The sequence below is a fragment of the Mytilus galloprovincialis genome, chromosome 4, assembly GCF_965363235.1.
Source record: "Mytilus galloprovincialis chromosome 4, xbMytGall1.hap1.1, whole genome shotgun sequence".
Lineage (NCBI taxonomy): Eukaryota > Metazoa > Mollusca > Bivalvia > Mytilida > Mytilidae > Mytilus > Mytilus galloprovincialis.
In genome coordinates, this window is record NC_134841.1 from 94,050,657 (window position 1) to 94,067,563 (window position 16,907).

The 16,907-nt window shown below is 32.8% G+C and overlaps 1 protein-coding gene across 2 annotated transcripts in view; it reads left to right on the plus strand.

Annotated features, from left to right (window-relative positions):
* The first annotated feature begins 1,314 nt into the window (after window positions 1–1,314).
* LOC143073431 (uncharacterized) overlaps window positions 1,315–16,907 on the plus strand; it is a 100,350-nt gene continuing 84,757 nt past the window's right edge. The window contains exons 1-5 of one of the 2 annotated variants that reach the window (XM_076248976.1): window positions 1,315–1,506; window positions 7,152–7,254; window positions 7,769–7,905; window positions 14,523–14,637; window positions 15,384–15,611. In XM_076248976.1, the coding sequence (XP_076105091.1) occupies window positions 1,350–1,506; window positions 7,152–7,254; window positions 7,769–7,905; window positions 14,523–14,637; window positions 15,384–15,611 (740 nt within the window). In that variant the 5' untranslated portion in view covers window positions 1,315–1,349. The remainder of the gene's footprint in view (window positions 1,507–7,151; window positions 7,255–7,768; window positions 7,906–14,522; window positions 14,638–15,383; window positions 15,612–16,907) is intronic. The other variant, XM_076248978.1, reaches the window with a different exon arrangement.

Below are 16,907 nucleotides of genomic sequence, written 5' to 3' on the forward strand. Positions count from 1 at the left end.
TAGATCAATTTTCCATTGTGTGGTTAAAGCTTTGATTAACCATCTATTCAATTTACAGCTAAAACCCTGATTTTGCCATCAAAGCTTGAGTTGCACTATTCTAAATGCATACAAAAAGTTCGTAAAAATTTGAAATATCGTCAAAATTTATGTCACCTATGACGACGGATATGTTTAAATTGTCGTCACTATAATCCCAGTCCCTCTTCCCAGAATGTGACCCACCGAACAATACGTATAACCAGGTTTGTACATGAATGGACAACACCATGTGTAGCTCCTCCCCTTCCGGAGCAACTTAGATCCTTAGTTTCTGGCGGGTGTTTGTGTTTAAAAATTTCAGATGCAATGTCGACTGAGTCTTCATCTTTCTTAACAATAAAACTATGGTCAATAGCTAATAAAATATAATAAAGAATCTGTACCATAGACTATCTGATAACTTTTCCATCGTATTTATCTCATACTGTTCGACTACGGGAAGATGTTATTTTCATATTCAACTACGTCTTTAATGTGTGTTTTTTTCGGATTTGTTTGTGTTAACTAATGTGTATTATGATATTAAAATCTATAAAGCACGTGTCTTCATTTTCCGGATTAGTTTTGCTTAACAGTTCTCTTAACCTTTCAATGTGCCACTGTACGGATCTTCAGAATATTGTTTTTTTTAATTTAGGATTGAACGGTGTTACTGTAAATCTCAATCGCAAATTCCTATGATATCAAATTATTGTCGTATACTAGCTTCCATATGAACTCTATCCACCCACAGTTCGCAGACTCCATTGCAATCTTGTAACACCAATGTCGTTCTATAGCTTCTTTATGAATTATATCCACCAAATTTGTCGCCTCCAATTATGCAAAATAATTGTATCTAAGGATACAAAAGCATGTTTGGTCGTACTATATTATATGTCGTTCTAGCTATTTGTGACCCGTAACTATCATTTGATCCCTTTCTTTTGATTATGTACACCCCCTCTTGTATTACAAATGTCTGCAGATACTAATTTAACTACAAACTAAAGGATTTCACCCCAAAAAAATTGGAACACATTCCATTCGTTATATTTATTTATTAACCTTACCCATTGTTTCCGGCCCCCATGCCTCATGCTTTCACTTATTTTACGGTTAAGTTAGCACCTTTCGTCCTAGCTATGCGATGATCCGTAACCAGTGGCTGAAAGACAAATTATATTGATTGAAAATCATGGATCAGTGTAAATATAGAAAATTTAAACTCCCGTGTAAATATATCTTATGACTATATAACGGGTTTGTTCGGCTATTTAAAACCCAGTGCCGTCGATTTCACTAAGACAGACAGGCACATTTCCATCATGGGGACACATCAACCCCAACATCATACTCTTTGGACTTTTATACTTTTGTGCTGTTTTATTGCTCCTGCTCGAACTAATGGGAACGAAGTGTCTGAAATTAAGGAACAATTTACGAACAAGCTTAATGAGCTTATCTACGCCGCCAACAAAAGTTGTAAGTATATATTATTGGTAATTAGCGGAATAAATTGAAATTTGTTTCCTACAAAACATTGAAAAAAATCAGTGAAACTATCATTATTAATACAAATCAATGCGTCAAAAATTAAATCAAATCATATTGACTTTGTTAATAACAGAAGTTATTTATTTCAACTGATCCGTTTAAAAGGTCAGATTAAGTTACTTCGTAACACAATTTCTATGTCGTCTGGCACGTGTGTGCTTGTGTGTGTGGATATGCCACTGTCTTTTCTTGTCAAAATTAATCTATTTGGTGTTAGACCCACGACAGTCAACATAATTGGGTGAAAAAGATTGGTTTCCGTCTAAATATAAATAGCAATGAAGAATATGCTAGATTTGGCCGATCTTATTATATTTAGTAACATTTGAGGCTCCTGTTTTGATATTAATCCAGCAGGATACCTACAACTCACTTAGTCATATTGTTCAAGTCGGATACATATCTTATTGCTTAAATGGACCTCTTCGTTAATGTTAAAAGTACTTCATCACTTTTATTAAAGTGATAAACGGCTCCATGACTAGACAGAGCTATCACGCCATTGTGATAAGCTGCTCGAAAACAAGGCCTAGCCTTAAAACTTACATTTCGTACCTTATCACACAAAAGCGATAAACGGCCCTGTGAGCAACTGAGACACAGCCCTATAAGATAAGATAAGATAAGATAAGATATTTTTATTTCCAATTATGGGCCCCAAAGGGCATAAACATTACAACATCAATAATTTTTTCATAATACAATACAAACAATGAGATAAAAAAAAAAAAAAAAAAAAAAAAAAAAAAAAAAAAAAAAAAATCTAATAGTTCGAACTTATCACTCTAAAGCGATAAACGACTCAATGACAAGTCATATCCCTATATCTAATATCCATTAACTTATTCCGCTAAATATAGACAATGTAATTTCACAAAAGAAACTATGCTTTTACGGCTAAAACTGAGTCCCTTTTCCTATGACCTTTCATAAAAAAAAGATATCCTAAAATGGAAATTTCATATGCACTACTATTGTTTTAAAAGGTCAAAACTTAGGGCTGTACGGCATATTTTCAAGATCTTTACTACCCTTCCTTTCACTTTGGGTCTTCCTCAGATTAGAATGTGATCGCTATCCATGTGAAATTATTAATGAACTTTTTGGTAATTAAAATTCTCAAGTTCTTTTTCTATGAGATAAAACATAGCGATTATAATTGGGAACCAGTAGGTACACCAAACAAAAACACTATGACTATTGTATGATTTTCCCGAAATAGGCGTGGTTTGTGAAATAACTGTATTTACAAAGTGCAACCTATAAACGGTTACATGACAAGACATGTCCCTATGTCTAAACATTCCGTTACTTCTCACTTTATAGCGATATACGGTTTTCTACCCAATATCTCATATTTCGCTTATTCAACTATATATATACAATTACCTTCCATTCAGTAACATTTAAAATGATACTTTACGCGTAGTATTGCTATATAAATCGAACCCTGAGGATGCTCAATGAACTATTATGCCAATAAACCACATAATACGGACGAACAACACTGTTATATGTAGTTTTCATTTGAGAAATTGTAACTTGAATGTAATAAGCCTGAAATGTATATTTGTGTCGTTTGGTTGCTGGCTTTATTGTCTCGGACATGTACTCCACATTTTACATTTGTACTTTTGACAAATAAATTGTATTTTAATTAGTGAAAAAAAAATCATATTTTTCAACTCCAGCTCGAGTTGTTGGTAGACATCATTATATCTTCAAGGTGTTATGAATTTCTGTGATGATTAGATGGCCGGTCATTCATCACTGTGGTATAATGAAAAGAAAGAGTTAAGTAGCCATGCATTTAACGGAGTTCAATGCTAATGTGAACCATCAACTTACATTAGATGTCCCAATCCAATGAATGTTCTTGAATAATTTGTGTCAATTGTGCATAGTACGCATAAAAAGGAGATATATGGATATCCGACAGCAACTCAACGACACAGAGAAACAAATAGATATTTTAAAGTCAACATATTGTCGTTAAAAATAAACATGTATAAAAAAGAAGATGTGGTATGATTGCCAATGAGACAACTATCCACAAAAGACCAAAATGACACAGACATTAACAACTATAGGTTACCGTACGGCCTTCAACAAAGCAAAGCCCATACCGCTTAGTCAGCTATAAAAGGCCCCGATAAGACAATGTAAAACAATTCAAACGAGAAAACTAACGACCTCATCTATGTAAAAAAAATGAACGAAAAACAAATATGTAACACATAAACAAACGACAACCACTGAATTACAGGCTCTACTTGGGACAGGCACATACATAAATAATGTGCCTATATAGTATAAGCTCAAAATCGCTCCTAGCCTAATCAAATATTAATACATTTTACAGAAACTCACAAATGTGTCTCCAACACCACATTTCCCACAAGTAAAAAAACAACATCTAAGCTATCTTCGAGTGTGACCTACCGATAAGAATTATCAGCGGGGTTAATTTTTACTCACATGAGCAACACGACGGGTACCTAAGTTGTCCCGATTTTTGGCGGGCATCGCCAGTGTTGCTCAGTCTTTAGTTTTCTTTGCTGTGTTGTGTATGTTTTGTGTTTTTATCGTCGTTTTCGGTTTTCTGCCATGGCTTTGCACGCTTGTTTTCAACTTATGAGTTTGGTTATATTCTTGGTAACTTTCGCTTCTCTTCTATAACAATCCATAATTGTATCATACAGGTGTATGTCGCGAAATGTGGTGTGGTTAAACCGGTTTATCGAATTTTTAAATCTCCCCTTTTAATCTCCATCCATAAATAAGAAAACATAAAAGTGTAAAGCAAATTGTAAAGTGAACACAATTAACAAGGGCTAATTTAATATACGTCTCTGGCTCTATTGGAGAAGAAATTCTGCACATTTCCCCATGCAGCTTTATTAAAATTATACTAGACTACTATTACTAAGGTTTATACATTAAAACACCTTTGCAATGTTAGTAAATAAATGTCTGCAGAAAAAAAAAACTTTGGTGTGACACAACTGGGATCAAGTTCTAATAATGAATATATTCTTGTGATATATCTTATCCCTATCTTTTTTGATAGAATTAGGTGTCACGGAGTGCTATGGTTATTTTGTCCGTGTCTTTCATAATGATTGAAGTGGCTTGACCATTGTCCGTGTCCTTCATAACCAAAACTATATAACAGTGGATTGATGGGGGTTCTCGGCTTTCATAATCAAAGTTATATGTAGTCGATGACCAGTGCCCTTTTCTTTCATAATGTATATCAGAATCAACATTGAAGTCCTTCAAACAAATTATCTTTAAATATGCCAGTTTTATAAATCCCAATGGTAAATATATTAGGTTTATATAGTAAAATTGTTTTGAACGATCAATTAAATCTGAACACAAATTCTAAAGACTTTTTTTCACACAATGTAGACGTTCACTAGTTTCGCTGTTTAATTATGTACACAATTCAGTTAAATGGACATAACAAGGCCAAAAGGTTTCCATTGAGAGTTAAGCAATACCTCAAAGTCACGAGAACGTCAAAATGTGGGACGTGATTACACAATGTAATAACTACTTTTCATTGACACTTATTCTATCAATGGGTGTGGTTAATCTATTACCCGTAAACTTTGATGGATGGTGTTTAAAGTTTACTGACCTTTAGTGGCTTACCACTCTGCTTATTTTTCACGGTTTATTAAGAATATTCTGCTTTCTTAATTCGCAATACATTATGTCTTGGTACTTATTGTAACAGTTCTATTGAAATATTGGTAATATATGATCTTGTATCAAATATCACATTCAAATATGATATAAAACTTTAAAAAAAATAAGAATATTTTTACTGAGACAACTATCAACCAGAAATAAATGAAATAGATTGTAACAAGAATACGTAGATATAAGACGATATGGTATGAATACCAACGAGACAACTCTCAAAAGTTGTAAAAGTAAACCATTATAGTTCAAAGTACGGTCTTCAATACGGAGCCTTGGCTCACACCGAACAGTAAACTATTTAAAGGGCCCCAAAAATTTACTAGAGTGAAACCATTCAAACGAGGTAAGGCAGCAACCATTTGATTTTCTGGGGGGGGGGGGGGGGGGGGGGGGGGGGGGGGCTATGTTTTTTTTTTTGGAAAAAAAAGTTTGTTTCCAGTTTTTGGAGAAAAAAATAATTTGTTTTTGATTCTGAGAAAAAAAAATTGTTTGTTTCACCCCCAGCTGCCACTATAATGCTAAAATTGAAAGAAAAAAATTGTTTTCGACTTGTCGCGAAAAAATAGATTGTTTTTCGCCACGGGCGAAAAAAAAACCATAGCCCCCCCCCCCCCCCCCCCAGAAAATCAAATGGTTGCTGCCTAACCGACGGTCTAATCTATATATATATATATATATATATATATATATATATATATATATATATATATATAAAGAAACGAGAACATCAACAAACGACAACCACTAAACACCAGGTTCCTGACTTAGGACAGGTACACACAAATGCAGCGAGTTTACATGTTTTGTTAGGTACCAACCTCAACCCTTACCTAAGACAATAGTGTTTCATCACAACATAAAAAGACACATATTTCATCAGGGCGTACTGCCTTTGACAACTGTCGAAAAAAACCATATAGTTCGCTTTGAAGTACTTTTGTACTCTTATTATTTTTTTTCGTCGTATTGATTTATATTACCATGAAATCACACAAAATTGGTACACTGCGATTAAAACAACAATATCTTGAAAACACAACAACAATCAATGCACTGGTCCCGGTTTGTTGTGTATCTGCATGCTGTACGCTTGACCTCACTTATCTTCGATTTATTTTTCTTTGTTAACAACTCTCCCCTCGATCAAGGTTATCGCCTTTTTCTACAAACTCCTTCTCTCCTTCTTTGACGAAACGCCATCATATGTCAATAAAATGCGGAATGCAATGCACCACCGAATACTTAAAGAAATCATTTGACATTGATTGTAATGTCCTCTATGTCGACCCCTGTTTTAGAAGAAAAGCGGCAATAAATTATGGAGATGCTGAATGATAAAGTTGAGTGAATAATTTCAAAAGAAGTTAAATTATTTTAAATATTAGTGAAACATCAATCCACGAACACAAGTTCCTAAAAAGGTAGACACGCAAAATTAAAAAGAGGAACAAATATCCACCACATATATGCCCTTTCAATTCGACAAATTCTTTCTATAGTGTCAATAATGAATTTTGTTTTTATTTTGCCATGTGACCGTGGTATAATATATTTCTACAGTGCAATGCTAAACATCATATATGCATATCAATTATATAAGTACTTACAATCCCTATTATCCCTATTATATTTCTGTATCATAGTTCAATATTTACAACACTAAAATTATCAAAATTCGGCCACCTCAGTCCGTCAGTGGCACAATGCAATATTGTGTTTCTCATATCCCCAAATGAGTCAACTGCGCCGTCAAATATTTATAATCTCAACTGTATTTCTTAGCTGCACGGTGCCATAAGGTACGATAAGTACCATCATGTGTCGTAGTTTTTTAAACTATATATTTGTTTTTCTTTCAGCGCCACAATGCAATTTTTACATTGCCAGAATGTGTTTCATGAAGATGGCAAATGCGACTATGGACGCCGTCACAAAAGAAGACGAAAAGGACGACTACTGTCGGTAAGTGGGATTTATGTTTTGACGATTTGACAATTTAATAATTAAAGTTGATTTATATATATATCCACCAAGTACGTGATAAAGACATAACAGACATAACGAGGATGTGTTCAGAGCAGAAACGGACAAGATAAAAACATATTGAAAATGATATATACATATATAAAAGTGAGGTGTAGGGTTGCCGCCACATTTGTTTTTCGTTCATTATTTTGTTTATAAATTAAGCCGTTAGATTTTTCGTTTGAATTGTTAAATAGTTTTCATTTCGGGACCTTTTATAGCTGACTATGCGGTATGGACTTTGTTCGTCGTTGAAGGTCGTACGGTGACCTATATTTAGTAATATCTATGTCATTTGGTCTCTTGTGGGGAGTTGTATCATTTGCAATCATACCACATATTATGTTTTTATAAGTACTTGTGTAATAATTAAATCAAAATAATGAGGAAATTTGAAGGAAATGACCAAAACAAAAAGGCCATTATAACTGACATATGTTTTTTTCTTCAGCGAAGTTGATAGAATGTCGTCTTGTGTAGAATGGAGTATGTCCGACTGTCCATCGGAATATTCATGGCCAGGTCTACGAGTCGTCCATCCATTTGTCAGTTTACTGAAGGCAATAAAATCAACTGTATGTTCACCGGGTATGTACAGTCCTCTTTTCAGTTTTTGTGATCCGTTAACATAAATGCGCATCAATTTGTTCTTATCTAGAATTGTGTACATTGTTTTTATAGGAATGATACTCTCAAATGAGACTAATATAAGTACCAATTTACGTTGTTGTTTCATCTGGGAACAGTATATCTGTCAATATATAGGTTCCTGGTTTCATATACTGCTCATGATAGCCCTTTCGTAATATCCCATTTGTTGGGGAAGTGAGCATCTATTATTTGAATGGTATATAATGTGAATTATAAATATGTATGTATAGTTGAATCTGCAATAGAATTTACTAGATGAAAATTTACATCAAAAGACCAGGGGCGGATCCAGCCATTTTAAAAAAGGGGGGGGTTCCTAACCCAGGACAAAGGGGGGGGGGGGTTCCAACTACATGCCCCCATTCAAATGCATTGATCGTCCAAAAAAAAGGGGGGTTCCAACCCCCGGAACCCCCCCTCTGGATCCGCGCCTGAAGACGCACCCGTTGGTATAAACCTTGTTCTGTATTAATGTAGTGAGCATATATGGAGAAAAATAGAAAGAAATGACAAATCAGATTTAAAGTGATGAAAATCATAAGAAATTTCAATATTCGGGTGCAATAATACTCTACAGAAAAATATGTGTTTCATAAACGTCGTCGGCATTTTTTTTATATAAATGTCATATGTGTATATACCTCTCAGGTTTGGTCATGTTAATCCAATATTGACAGCTTATTTTTCTATTTAAAATCGAGTGTTTACTTTTTTATTGTAAATAAAAACCATGTGCAAACACCATCTATTCATAACCGGTATATAGAAATATGTTAAAAACATTTGACCTGTTAAAAGTCTATAACTTGATCTTTAATTAGTTATCAAAGGTACCAGGATTATAATTTAGTACGCCAGACGCGCGTTTCGTCTACATAAGACTCAACAGTGACGCTCATATCAAAATTTGTAAAAAAATTAAAAGTATCTTGCTTTCCTTCTTGTGAGACGGGATTAAACTGCTATGAGTTTTTGTCGACTCGATACGGCGATTATGGCTTCAAAGTGGTGCAATTAGGGAACAATCAATCTTCAAAAAATTTAAAAAAAATCTTTCGGATTCTTACTTTCCACTTCGCGAACCAGTAACTTCTCTGCTTAAAGATCTTAAACTTAAAGCTTCACATTTTCATCTAGTTAAGTGACAGACCATCAGTATTGTGGCCTCTAATCTGTCAAATATGTTGTTTGGTTGAAGTCGCACTGACTTTTTTACCCCTGACATCCTTTTATTTCCACGACTGGTGTAACTTTTCAACATATTAAAAGCTATACTTATTGGCCAGATTGGCCAACCCGTTGTTGACAACTCACTTTTGATAAATATTTTGTATATATAATTAAAACCATATATACATTTTCTTTGGGCATGCACATGATTATGTTTTCCTACAAGACTCGTGCTGTAGCTGTATGACATAGACTTTTTTTAAAAAGTCTTCGGCAATAGACAACTGTATATACAACATCTCAAGCTCTATACACAATCTACCATGTCTACCATGATAGAACTTGCTTTCAACAACTTTGGACACTTTTTCCAACGGCATCATTTTGCATTATTTCATTAATTTGTATTTATAAGCTCTGTTTTGTTTATCAAAATAAAAAAAATGGGGATAACTGTTCAAAATTTATCTAATTCCGCAGGATTCTCGTGTAACCGTTTAATCAAAGGCTCGGCATATTGTTGAGCCATCCAACATAAACCATGAAGCAATAATAAACATTTTTGAAACTTTGTGATCACTGTGCTCTAAAGAAAAAACATTCCGAGCTTTTGTTTTAATTAAATTCAGTTTCAAATTTTGTACAAGATAAAACCATTTTTGGGCAAAATTTTGTACATCTTACAACATGAATCTTTTAAATTGTGCATGTGTGCATTTTTTTTGGTATAGTACAACTGAGTCAAGTTATAACATGCATGTATAATATATATTTACATGTTAAAAGATCTGTTAAATATGTACGAAATCGCCACTTGTACACGACGACTTAAGATGGATCTGAAATTTTATCAGATTGACCGTTAGATATATAAAAAAGAAGATATGATATGATTGCCAATGAGACAACTTACAGTCTTCACAAGAGACCAAATGACACAGAAATTAACAACTATAGATCACCGTACGGTCTTCGACAATGAACAAAGCCGTAAGATGTCTTTTTGTGTTTTTGTTTTGTTTTTTGTCTGTTTTTATCTCAATGAAGGAAACCCAAACAAATCAGTTATTCAAATAAATTCATCTCAGATTTCTACAAACTGATTAGGCACTGATCAAGGCATCTATTCTCAGAGAAGCTATTCAGCCTACAACTGCACTTCTACAAAAATTAAAAAAAAAATATTAATACCAATGTTTGAAATAAATAAAATCTTTTATAAAGACGTTAAAAATTTCAATGGTCTATAATAATATATATATAAGTGATAGAACAAAAATCTCTTCTGGTGAGAAATTAAAAGATCTTACGAAACGTATAAATCATGCTATTTAGTCAATTATTAGCCAAAAAATACATAATTTCATAACATAATGGGATATGTAATGACAACATGTATTCTACAATTTTCAAAGTAACTGTGAAACTACATTGTGAATATAATGACACTGTATTGAATATAGAACTTTTTTGAGCTATAAATACTTTTCCGATGAGAAGTACGATATGTGTCAAACATTTACAAAAAAAACGGTATCGGGTTTTATAATAAAGTTTAAATAGTAGACCGTGAAAACATGTGAAGGCCAGTGCGAATCTCAGTGCAGTAGTTTTCAAAATTTTTTAAATGTCAAATCTAGATACCGATTCATATTCACGGTGGTATTACAAAAAGAACAGGTATAATAGGATCATGAAAGTCTGTTGTTTCAATCCCTTTCTACCCTTAATCACCACAATCATTCTTGACTCAAATTCTATTTAAAAGAGCCGAACATTATGTTATTTTTGTTTAGTTGTTATCAATTCTTATAAAAACAGTATGATTTTTAAAGTGAAACCACCTTTGAGTAAACCCTAGCAGCGGAACTTTAGCTCTTATATATATAAATGTCCTCATGATATGTTTGACTATTTGCGGACCATATATAGTCTTCATATAGTCAAACAATATCATAATTAAGGTACTGAGAGCCACGGTTCCGAAGCTAGTAAAATCCCCCATTTTATAGGTATCAGTCAATGAGACAACAACCAAGACATCATAAAATATAAGGATGGATTGGATACAAATCTTGAGTTTAGTGACAAGTAAATTCGTCTCAGTATAACTCTTTATATTCTTCTCAATTTGCACTATGATATATATATATATATATATACACTCATGATATGTAACCTAACAATATTACGTCGCGACGGAGTCTTTTTATATGTTGAATAAGTAACAATTGTGTCTGTTGAGTCAATTGAGACAACAGAGGTGGATTATTTGGTGCCTGAGGTGCCCGATCCCTAATTAGAGGGGGGGGGGGGGGTCATGATTGGTTTATCCGAAACATCAGTCTGATAAAGTAGACACCGTGGCACAAAAAATCTGAATCAGGCCAAATTTTCCCCAAACCTTGTACGGTGTTAAATTTTGATGCCATATACTGGCCCTGATACGTATTTATTCAGATTTATTTTGATGATCAATCTGACTCAGAAAAATACCCCCTTTTAAAAAAAAGTTTAATGGTCGCTTCCTAATTTAATAGTATTTAATAAAGGAAATTGTAAGTTCCTTCAAAGAAAAGAAAACAAGGATATATGCTGTAAGAATCCGCTTGGGTCAAGTATTTCCCAGCATGAAGGACGGGACTACACGACAGCTTTGGAAGATGGCAAAATTCTAATTTTGGTACCAGCTCAAGTACCAGGAGATTTAGATACTGAAGATCACTGATATAGCCTCCGGCTAGCTGGCTAAAACTTTAACTGTTCGACTTGACACTTAATGTATGGCTGTAGTCTCCTTTTGGTAGACTGGTAGATAGTATTGGTTGATTCTGTTAAATAGTAATAAGCTTTAAAGACAAGCCAGAGTAATGAAAATCAAAATACTATTTAGCTCACGTTCACCCAAAATTTTATAGCAAAGAAAGATAACTCCATTTTGTTTATAAACTATTTTGGGGCTTATTTTGGTGTTCTCTGATAAAAGGGTTTTACCAAGTTATATTGGATGATAAGGCAATTCAGATTTCTTAAACTTGTATTTTGTTAGAATAGACAATGGACAATATTTATTAGCACAAACACATTTACATTAAATGCCTAAGTGTTGGTTATGGCACAGACTGACAGTTCTGCCAACTTTTCATGAAGCAGAGAGCGTGAGATTTGGCCAAAATTGAAAAGATCAAAGAGAAAAAACAATAGAAAAAGCATGAACATGCATGAGTCTCACGCTAAATGCTTGAGACTTGGCAGCCCTGAATTGGCATACAAAATTAAGACAATAAACTTACAATAGTTAAATTGATTATATTAGAGTGACAGTGGTATTCACAGCGAAGAAAAAAAAAGACTATAAATATTGACAGTTAACACATTATTAATGTTCATGAACAAACAAAAAACTTCTCAATAAAAAACAATCATTAACATGTTACATGTTTAATATATACTTTATGGTGATTTTTATAATGCCTGGTAGACAGTTATTTAAAAGTGCAGTCATATGCCGTATAAATTAATAATAAACATTACAAATTAGATGCACACTACAGAAATAAAACTACAGTCCATGTAAGTGTAATAAAAACATGATAAAATCAGAATTGTGACATCATTTGTAACATTCATTTTGATTTATAAGATAAAGCCACAATTTTTTTTATGAAAATATAAATTCAAGCACAGACAATGATACATAGTATGACAGATTGTAAATATATATGTTGACATTGTTTTTGTAAGTGTAATTTCATTCCACTGTGTATTGATTTTTGACTTTTTTCACTAGAGAATATAGGATGTAAAAGCGTGGATCTTGATACAGTTGTTTTGTTTATATAAAACTTGTTTATTGTTTACCAATTAATGGGTTAAAACTAGGACTATATTATAATAAGTTAGCGAACATCATAAAATATACAACTTTCGAAATGGATGAAAAGGATTATGGAACAATTCTCTAGTACTTAAATTTGCAATGTGACAGTTGGACAATGGTATCCATTTGTTTGATGTGTTTGAGCTTAATTGTGATTTGATTGCATGATTTTTTGTTTTGGATTTTCATCAGAGTTCGGTATTTTTTTTTTTTTCACTTTTTGTAAAAACATCTAATTCAATATTATAAAGCCTCAATTATTGTGTTATCTTTTCATTTGTTCAAAATGAGTACTTTAACACTTTGTTAATGTGTGGATCTAAAATACTAATGTAAACAATCCCAGTTCAAAATAACGAATGCAGTTATTCCTAGTACAAATGCACTAGTGTTATCATTCCTGGAACAAAAGCACTGGTGTAATCATTCCTTGTTCAAAACACTAGTGTGAACATTCCTAAGATGAAAAACACTATATTACATTGTCCATTTTTTACATACATGACATATAAACAAAGTGAAAGTTGTAATTAATGCAAATACTGCCAAAAAATACCATGCTCATTTTTTTTTTATATATAATTCCCCTTTAAAAGACCCTCTAGAATCTAATGATGTGTGGTAGATATTTTTCACTGGACACTTAAAAACCTAGTGAATATCTGTTGGTGGATAAAAAACACTAGGGATTTTCATCATCCGGATAAAGTACACTGGTGGAATCAAACCACTGTGTTACATTTTCTGTCAGTTTCATTAGAATGGAGATAACAATATTGTATTTTAAGCTCCGATGGCATCAATTGGTGATTTGATGGTCGCAAATACTTGTTTACTGGCTTCGCTAATGTGTCACCAATTGATGCAGGCAGAGCTTAACATACTCTACATTTATATATATATATATCTCCTAAATGATCAGAAATTAAATGTAAATACACAATTTAAAAGAATATAATTACACTGAATTTGAAAAAAAGCTATTTAAAGTCTTGAGTGTGAAAATAATTTTCTGTGTTTATGATCATCTCACCTTTTATTCCCTAACTGAAGACATTTAAGTATACAAACTAGAAAATAGGGTACTCATAGCCTAGGAAGACCAACTTGGCTACTTGTCTCTGCATGAGGGTGGGTATTTGGTACTTTCATGACCAATAATGTTGTAGTAAAAATTCTTACAAAATGATGTTAACAGTTAATTTTAGTGCCTGACAATAACATGTTCACTTTTTTAATCCAAAAATAAAGTAAATGATAATTATTTGAAACTTTGATGAATCACAGTAAAATTTTAACCAATTTGACACTAATGGTAGCCAAAAATTACTGTTTGACGTCAGAAGGTAAATGGGCATTCATACCTTTCTACAGAGTCACACAGACACAGCCTTAAGTTTGAAAGTTTGGAGTTCAACCTTTACTTATGACCTGTGTATTTCAGTCTGATCTACAGTTCCATTAACTGATTGACTTTTTATTCAATTATTTATATTTTTTGAAGGTTTTCGAAATGACAAAGAGGACGATGACAAAAAGTGTAATATGGATACCATATCCCAATGCATTGTGGGATTTGTGTACATTGCTGCTGACACCTCTACAGTTAACACATGCTGGTAAGTTTATAAACCTGAACTGTCAACAATATAATGGCAAATCTGTGACCTTCAAAACAAGATGGCAAACCTGTTAACTTATGGTTGAATTAGTCTATCAACCTCAATTTAACACAAGGTAGCAAGTCTTCAATGATTAAAAACAGAGATAACCAAATGAAAAAAAATGAACAGACAAAAAGTAGTCCACAAAATATGAGACAGAAAACTAAATTAATGCCTTAAAAAACTAGTGTTGAATTCTTGGTCTTCTGAGAAGAAGGGTAATAAATTCTGCCCCACTTGTGACACCAGTTGTGTTGTTCAGTTCAGATAAAAATCCAGTGGTAAAATAAAAGGTACAATTATTGTTTATTATTAATTTGTTTGAATTATCGAATTTAACTTCAAATATATATTTATATATTATACATATATTATTTTCAAAGTTGCAAAGTTGAAAAAGGAAAGAAAATGTCATACAATCGAAGCAATCAGTCAATCAAATGATGGAAACTACTACACACAGCCATTGGCCGTGATGACAAATTTAATATTTTTATCTTACAAAAACTTTCTCCAAGCAGAATATATTGGATGATAACCATTGTACTATAAAACAGTATCCATGATAAACCACAATTCTACGGCATAGGCTAGTAAAAATGTTGTGAGGCCCAAAAGATTTTCCTGAAATGTTGCCTCACAAGTCATATAAGCTGAAGAAAATTAATAAATGACTGAAATATCATACATGTATATTTTAGGCAAGCAAAGCAGACCTACAAATGTCTGTCTACAGCCACACAACATTGTGAAAGTCTACAGATTAAAAATATGGTTTCCATGGTGAATGGACTTTTGTCACAAACAGCGAGAGAATCTTGTGTAGAACCAGGATGTAATGTTCCAATAGCCAAAGAATGTTTTGAGGCAACAAAAGCCATTTTACTTTCTCCTGTCGGTGGTTTTGAAAAATCTCCAGTTCTATGTGGGTACGTATGTTTAATACAGGGGAAATCTTGTTTGATTTGGTAGAGAAATGGTTAAACATTAGTTATGATAATAACAATTTAAGTTGTATTTTTATAAAAAGATTTTAGCCAATCAAAATGTTTTTTTTGGCTGTTTAAGCCTGTTATGAAACTATAAAAAGCATAAAATGTTTTAAGACATAAATTTACTGTTCCATAACATGTCTCATTTCTCATTTAATGTTAAAGCTTTGCAAATATTTCATGGTTACCTTTTTAGCTTACCTGGCCCAAAGGGCCAAGTGAGCTTTTCCCATCACTTTGCATTCCGTCGTCCCTCATCCGTCATTGTTAACTTTTACAAAAATCTCCTCTGAAACTACTGGGCCAAATTAAACCAAACTTGGCAACAATCATCATTGGGGTATCTAGTTTAAAAAATGTGTCCGGTCACCTGGTCAACCAACCAAGATGGCCGCCATGGCTAAAAATAGAACATAGGGGTAAAATGCAGTTTTTGGCTTATAACTCAAAAAACCAAAGCATTTAGAGCAAATCTGACATGTGGTAAAATTGTTTATCAGGTCAAGATCTATCTGCCCTAAAATTTTCAGATGAATCGCCAACCCGTTGTTGGGTTGCTGCCCCTGAATTGATAATTTTAAGGAAATTTTGTGGTTTTTGGTTATTATCTTGAATATTATTATAGATAGAGATAAACTGTAAACAGCAGTAATGTTCAGCAAAGTAAGATTTACAAGTAAGTCAACATGACTGAAATGGTCAATTGACCCCCTAAGGAGTTATTGTCCTCTATAGTCAATTTTTAACAATTTTCATAAAATTTGTAAATTTTTATTAACATTTTCCACTGAAACTACTGGGCCAAGTTCATCATAGATAGAGATAATTGTAAGCAGCAAGACTGTTTAGTAAAATTAGATGTACAAACACATCACCAAAACACAATTTTGTCATGAATCCATCTGCTTCCTATGTTTAATATTCACATAGACCAAGGTGAGCGACACAGGCTCTTTAGAGCCTTTAGTTTTTCAAAAGTCTTTGAAGTTTTTTTTCACACTTTATGTATTATTTCTGAAATAACCCTTTACTGCTATCACAATCATAAATCTAATAATAAAATAGAGATAATGTCAATGAGTAGAAAATTACACAGATAGAACTCTTTATTAAGATTGATACTATTTAAATATTAAGTCATTTGGAAAAAACATAATTAAGTTTTCAACATCAAAAACCCATTAGAAATTTTTTATTATATATTTTAGGTATCTTTTAATCATTTAGTAAAGG